General features: G+C 42.0%; 1 protein-coding gene across 12 annotated transcripts in view; it reads left to right on the top strand.

The window, feature by feature from the left end:
* TNRC6B (trinucleotide repeat containing adaptor 6B) overlaps positions 1-7,642 on the top strand; it is a 133,452-nt gene that overhangs the window by 53,779 nt on the left and 72,031 nt on the right. The window contains exon 1 of one of the 12 annotated variants that reach the window (XM_085323571.1): positions 4,422-4,641. The exons of the other annotated variants lie outside the window; for them this stretch is intronic. Coding sequence (XP_085179697.1) covers positions 4,637-4,641 — 5 coding nt within the window. The 5' untranslated portion in view covers positions 4,422-4,636. Of the gene's footprint in view, positions 1-4,421; positions 4,642-7,642 lie in introns of those variants that run through there. 12 annotated transcript variants of the gene reach the window in all.

The following is a 7,642-nucleotide window of genomic DNA, read 5'->3' as shown; positions in this document are numbered from 1 at the left end:
AAAAAAAAAAAAAAAAAACTTTATCAACTGTTTTCACTGTTTTGTAGTGTAAATTGTGTCACTGCTCACTAAATGTGAAAATTACCTAGTTTTCCTTAGGAATGAGTCTTCCTTCCTTGAAGAATACTTGGACATTTCAAAGTTTTGAATTCCTGTAGGAGGAGAGGCTCTCTCTTTCACTTGTACAATGGCTTAATCYATTGCTGCAAAGTCCTTAAAAATTATGTTGATATAGCCAGATTTAGCTATCACCTTCACTTTTCAAAAGAAATGTTGAACATTCAGCATTTCTGTCTGCTTAGAGAAAACGAAGGTGATCTTTACCCATCTTTATCCATTACCCAGGACTGAGATACCTATGGCAAGTTCCTAGTTGTTGTTAAGTCTAGTAAACAAGAGACTTTGAACTCCTGGTTTTAACCCTGACATTCTTGATAGTTCTTTTGAAAGAAATCATATTGCATTTGTCAGGACATGCAAGGAATAYTTAAGACTGTGAATTCAGTCCCTTAATTTAAGGGGTCCTCTGTGCCTGCTTTTGTAGTAGAAGGAATTGTACAACACTATGTAACTTCATCCTCACATATTTGTTGTTACTGTAAAAAAAAGTGTTACAGTTCTAACTTTATCTCAGGAAGGACAAAGTGGCCATTCTAATCCCTGATACCTTCATGAGGTGAACTAGTCAAAATTTGCCCTTGCTGRGATTGTAATCCAGGTCATTTGGCCCACTGGTCAGGGGATAGGCGGTTTGTATGGAATCAGTCTCTGATCATCCTGTACCTGTTGTCCTCCCCTACCTTCTGGGTTGGGGGAGGGAGGGGAGGACTAGGGACATCTAGCTGATGAGCTGTGAGAGGGTATGCGGGTTTCAGTTCACACTGGGCTCTACCTTTTTGCCTCTGATAATCGAGGAAGCAAATTCTTGACTGGCTGGAAAAAGGGCTGTTGTTTAGTAGGAGCTCATGCTATGAGAAACTTGTTAATATTTGTGGGTTTTGCAAAGAAATTGTGTTGGGAGGAACTGAACTGACATTTTCACTTTCATAGCAYGAGCTACCTTCAGCTTTGGGGGGCAGGGGTAGAAGTCTCAAATTTGCTGCCACATGGGCAGCAATGTAGTAAGGGCAATGTAGAAGGCCCAGTGGGTGGAGTCCAATGTTGTAGGATGGTAGGAGCCCAGCCTTCAAAATAAGTAAGATAGGGCAGCAGACTGTGGGACTTTGAGCTGTAAGAAAATGCCAGTCCTTGCATAAGGACTGGATGAACGTGACCACTTTTAAAGCTGAGTAGAGATCTACAGATTGGACAGACAAGATCTCCTTTTTTTSAGATCACAATTTGAGCATATAGTTGATAGCCAAGCTCCTGGTCACAGGACCATGCCTGTGTATGTGAAGTTGAAGACTAATCCATTGTTTCCATATATAAAGGTCATCAAAAATGTGAGCTGTAGTTAGAACCAAAATATAGCTTAATGTGAGCTAAAAACACTCCCCTCCTCCACCATTTGAAATACAGGTATGGAGAATCCATGACTGTAAGCATCTCTGTTAATGTGTGTGCATGTATATGTCTGCTCATACTGGATACTGTCCTCACAGGAGCACTATGAAGCTTCATAAAAGTCTGTAAAGTGCTTTATGATCCTCAGATGGAAGGTGCTTAGAAATGAAGTCTGTATAGTCAGGTAAATCAGTAGTACATAACAAGGATATAACCTATCAACAGAGCTGTTAACATCAGAAAGCATAATGGTTAGGTTTTAAAGTGCAATTGCCCTCTGAAAAGGGATATGCAGGTTCTGTGTATGTGCCGTATTTTTATGCTCTGCTTCATTGTTTTCTGAATTACTCTGCTGTTTCTCTTCCTCCCCCAATGCTGGTTGAGGAAATACTGCTTAAAAAAAAAAAGAAAACAACAACAAAAAACAACTTTGAGCCCTGGGTAGACAAGAGTTAACTGTATGCCAATAGGAGTAGATGAAGATTTTTGAGGCAAAAATGATGTGCTTCAGTTGTTGTCTTAGTTGAAAAAATGTATTTTTTATGTTAAAATAATGATTAGCTTAGAAATAACATTTTAAAGGAGGCAAAACATGGATAATGTTCACATTGTCTTCTGTAAAGAACAGTGAATTTAACTTCAGTGACAAAATAGTCAAGGTGAGATCTAGGCCCACTGCATATACATTTTTAACAGATTGCTAAATGTTCCCTAGGGTGTTTTGTCCATGCTACAATTATTTGAGAATTGCCAACACTAGTCACTTCAAGTATTTTTGGTTCTCTGATTCTTGTTTGTCCTGAAAAAAGTGTTCTCATTTAAAAAGCTTTGCCTGTTGAACATTGACAATATGAAGTTTCAGATGGCTTGCACTTGATGCACAGCAACTGAAGTGAGTGCTTGTTGCTTAATGTCCTTAAAATCTTTGCAATATTATCAGCTCCTTTGAAGGAAAAGCTACTTGGACTTCAGAATGGAGAACTATCAGGCTCTACTAAAGAGGATTTATAGATCTGAGTAACAGTTTGATTTTTTTGGGAGAGGAGAGTAAAATTACCTTTATCTGTCCCTTAATACATACTCCGACACTCAATGTGAAGACATCTGTAGAACATGCAGTTGCAATAGTTGATCTAGTCTTTCAGCTGGKTTTTTTTGTTTGTTTTCGTGATACTCTGTAAATCCAGCTGTTGGTCTAGCCGTTGGTCTGGGATTTGTCTTTAGATATCCAGGGCAATTGTGGTGTATTCCACATTCTCATTTGCAGCAAGTCCTGTGTTCTTTGATATTTCACCACAGTTCTTTAATTATGGTGTTTGGATTAGCCCCACCACAGAGCACCAGCAAACCATTACCTCCAGCAGGCTGATTTTTCTGCTCCATTTCAGAGAGCAGAGCAGCCTGAGCAGCTAGTAGCTATCTACTTTTATTTCAGTACCTGTAAATGCAACATGCTTTAGCCATTTCCAGAGCATAATGAGCCTGCAGGGATGGACATTGGAGCTAATTGTGCACGCTCTAGTCCTGCTGAAGAATTCTGCACACTGGAGGAATCTCTATTGTGGAGATTGTGCTGGTTTCTATATCTTTTTACTATTGAGGATAATGGGAGCAAAGCTTGTCAAAACCTGAACCGTATTAGCCACTCGTAGCCTCCTAAAGGCTTTTGAAACACAATGTTTAGTCAGTGACTTGCATAGTACGGTAGCAATACATAGTAATGATTTTTATTCTATTTAATAAGAAGTGCAGCTTCCACCCCTCCCAAAATTCACTCCCTAAAAACCACTAGCTCACAATGTTGCCTCCCTAAATTTTTCAGCTTAGTTCAATTCCATGTTCTTTTTTTCAGTTCTAGAGTTTTTTTTTTTTTAACTTAGTCTTAGTGCAAAACAATTTACAGAATTAAATTCAAAACTTCAAGCACTCAGTACTGAGGCTGTGTCAGCTTCCTGAGCTGCTGTCCACTCTCACAGRGCCTGTTTTCATTGCATAGTTAATTCAGGCATTTGTTACCTGTTCTGAGCAAACTAAGGTGGCTTCCTCACTGCAGAGTAATAGCTACATTAACATATACTTTACTTTTTCTGCACATTCAAGATAATGTCTGGAAGCATATCCTGCAGTTCTTTAGGTTGCAAAATACTGGGATTCTGTGTTTCAACTTTTGGAGAATTTATCTATGAAAATTGTTGGAAGAGAGAATTGAGTGTCTGTGTAATGAATAAGTTGCAGCCTGGGACTTAAAAGAAGTCAGGGCTCTAAGGTAGACTCGGAGCTTGCTCTGCAGTCCTGAGAGTCTGTCTTCGCACATCTGAACCTGGATCTCAGGTCTGTGTGCGCGCGTGTTATCTAGACGCTCAGGTTACAATCTGGATTAATTGCAGACTGAAGATGATGTCCTTGAGTCAAGATGGGGTGGTACTTAAAATGTCGCATCCTCTTGAGGTAAGCGCTAAGGGTCAGGCATTCCCAGGTGCTTTGCAGAAGACTTGAGCGTTGCCTGTGGGACTCGGACATTTCATGATTTATCGTTTATCGGTTGTGCAACTGTAATGTCGAATTAGCATAACTGGCAGTTTCATTTTTAGCCAGCCTGGAAAAAAAAAGAAAAAACACTCCAGCTGAGTTGTTCCCTTCTCCCTCTTTTGCCTTTCCGTGCTGAAGTCGGCCCGCTCTCTTGCCCTTTCCGCGCGTTGCCCTCGCGTGCGGTGAGCGGAGGCGAAGGGAGCCGGGTGCCCGTGCGGGGCGAGCCCGCGGGGAGGAGCGGCGGGCGCGGCGCGGACGGGACGCGTCCCCTTTAAGGCGGGAGGCGGGCCGGCGCSGGCCGCTGACTGACAGCCCGCCGCGCGTCACGTGACCCGCCGCTATTTGAAGGTCACAAAAAGCTGCTTCCTTTAGAGAGAGCAAGAGGGAGCGCGAGGGAGGGAGAGCGCGAGGGAGAGCGAGCGAGCGAGCGAGCGAGCGAGGGAGGGAGTTCAAGCCAAAATGGCCGACAGAGTCTCTGCTGGTTTCTGAACATTTGAAATTGAAAAAGAAAACACGTACAGAATCACTTTTTGGATCTCTTTTCATTTCCATTTCTACCTTGTATGCCTCAACTCGCTGGATTTAAGCACTGCTGCACTTTATGAGGTTAGTAGCGTGTTTCGATTTTATTACTTTTTTTTTTTTAACCGATTAGGAGGTTTTTAAGAGCCTGAGCTGACCGTTTTCATCGGTGGTTTTGCAGAGGTGTTTTTTTCTAGCGTGGTTTAGATGCGGTCTGTTTTTACTCGTAAAACACTGACTGGATTTTTAGAGTTTTTTAAGAAGATGTCTGGTAGAAACGTGTGGTCGATTTCGAAGAGATTTGTAATTTCAAGCATTTGTACAAATTACAGAAGATCTTTATATTTTCTAAACCGGTGAAGCACAAGACACTACCGAAAATCTTGTTTTACTTAAATACAGGCTCCTTAAATAGGGATCTCTTCCCCACAGCACCCGAAGCTCTTAAGTCTGCTGCAAAAATTTGCATATATACAAACGGGTTTGCATTCTTTCTGCTGCTGGGTCCGACGAGGGGGACAGATGGGGAAGTGTTCTCAGCAGGCCACTCGTCCTAGGGCGAAAGAGGACGGAGGAAATAAAAATAAACAGGCAAATAACGCGCCCKAGCAGTTAGGACGCCAGGCCGGGGTGGCGAGGTTGGGGCTGGGGGAGGATTCCTGCGCTGGGAGCCTTCCCGAGGAAAAGGCAGAGCCGCCGCCGCCGCCTCCTGCGCGGGCTCCCGCGCCCTCCCCTCCCCTCCCTTCCCCCGCGCAGCCAGATGCCTCATTTCGGCCCTCGGCGGGACCGAGCGGGGCTGCCCGCGGCCGCCGGCGTGCGAGTCGGCCGGCCGGCCCGGCGCGGTGCCGCGGCTCCGGAGCCTGCCAGAACGCGCCTCGGGCGCGGGAATGCGGGCTGCGCGGTGGTGCGAGCTGCGGTCTGTAGGCTCCTGCGCCGTCGTCGCTGGGATTCGCGGGGGTGCACGCGTGTGGTCGTAAGCACAGGTAAAAAGCCGTGTTTTCGTGCATTTCTCCACCACCGTATTCTCCGTTACTAAAAATTGAAATCGAAGTTATTTTTGCATCTCCCAGCACCAAGCAGAGGATTAAAGGGAAATAGCTGAAGCTTGCTTTCTGAGAGCAGGCCCCTCCCCGTGCATTGTAAGAGTGTGATGTAATGCTCCTTTCTGTGAGGTTAAATGAAAAATCTTCTCTGTGTTGGTATATGTTACTCTTCTCTTTATGATAGGCCTTGAGCTCTGATAGTTTTGTAGCTGGATGTTTAGGCAGCCGATAATTATGGAAAACAATTGCATCTTAATATAATCTCCTTTCAGATTACTCTGTATTTGTGCACATATCTCTGTGTGTGTATTGATTATGATTTGCAGGTCAACTTTGCGAACCTGCAAGATGGGTTATATTTTGTATTTCTTTGTGACCTTTCATCCATGCTATTAAATAKAAATGTCAGAGACTGATGTTTGAATGTTCCCTGAAGATATATCTGCCTTTTCTAATTGTAGGCTCATAATGGTATATGTCTGGCTTTTTTTTTTTTCTCAGGCTAGCAGATATTTGAAATAATTCTGCCTTTCATTAAGCCTACTGTGGAAATTAGAGGTGGTTTTCATTTTTAAGGTCGAGCAAGGGTGTTGTAGCCAATAGAAAAAGATCTCCACTCAAATTTGATATGGGATATTGTGCTGATATTTTTGTCTCACAAAGTTAGATAGTAGTGGATTACCCAGTTCACAAYTAAAACAAGACACTTTCTACACACTGATGGTTAATGAACTAACCTGGATTCCACTCTCTGTCATTAGCATGTATCTGTGTGAGAGAGAGTTACGAAAATCTGACCTGATGCAACTTGATGGTTGAATCTGCTTCTGTTTTTCAGGGCCTTTTGGGGCTTAATGGAGATGCTAATGTAGCCACCAGGTATTGACTCTACCTGTTGGTTGACAAACAGTCGGATAAGTACTGTTCTCAAATACAACTTTTAAGTCATCATACTCAAATATTAGATACCTATTGGGGCGGAAACACCAATTGTAGTTCATGTAATGTTTGCTATAGTCTGATGGCTGAACTGAGGAAGTAGGGTAACAAAACTTGTCCTGGATTGACAGTACTGTAGGATTTGACCACCTCAGAATTTGTGCTTTAGAGAAATACTTGCCTTTTCTGCATGTTTTTCATCTTCATGCATTATCATCTCTGTTGCACACTGTCAAATCATGTGAATACCTTGATTATTAGGAAGGTGAAAACCAGGATATTTTCTGCAGATGTTCATAACTGTAAGACCTGTCATGGATCAAACACAAAACAACTATTGAGAATATTAGAAGTGATTCCAGCGTGTAGTCTATCAAACATTCAAGTAAACTGTTGAGAAAGTACATTAGGAATAGAAAGGACYCATTAAAGTAGTTCCTCACATAAATGTCTTTGACCTATTGAGGCTTAGTGCAGTGTGTTGAGTACTCTCCAGTCTGTAAAATTCAAGGGTTTTAAAAGTGCAAGTGTGGACAATTCTCAGTACTATTTGTGTTCAGTATGTTCCTTTAATACAAAGAAAACGTACGTGTGTGTGTGTGTGTATACACACATATATACATACATAAAATATATATTTCATATATATATAAATAGTTTTTATCTCTCTCTCATATATATATATATATATATATACACACACACATATATATACACACACACACACACACAAATAGAATGATTTTGAGGCTCCTGAGAGTTGCAGTTTCTAGATCTGAGTTTGAAGCTTGGCAAAGTGGAGAAGGGGCCTTTTTTCCTTTTAATTTACAGTGAGGACACTGGCTTAGATTATTTTGTTTATTCTCTACCTGTGTTTGTATGCCAATTGTTATTGGTATCTGCAGCAATCAAAGTCTTTTCCTAAAGCACACAGTTTTAGTAGACTGAAAACTATAATGAATTGTGCAGCTAGCAGAGCCGCTGGAGTTTTGTGCACCGCTTCAAGAGATTCTTGAGAAATAATTGACAAGAAAGGCCTTATTACTATTGACTTTCAACATACACCTCTAATGGGTGGAAAAAAATCAGGGAAAGCAAATCAA

Source organism: Rhea americana, unplaced genomic scaffold (assembly GCF_003343005.1).
Source record: "Rhea americana isolate MKP2758 unplaced genomic scaffold, rheAme1 scaffold_85, whole genome shotgun sequence".
Lineage (NCBI taxonomy): Eukaryota > Metazoa > Chordata > Aves > Rheiformes > Rheidae > Rhea > Rhea americana.
This window is presented reverse-complemented; position numbering and strand designations above follow the sequence as displayed.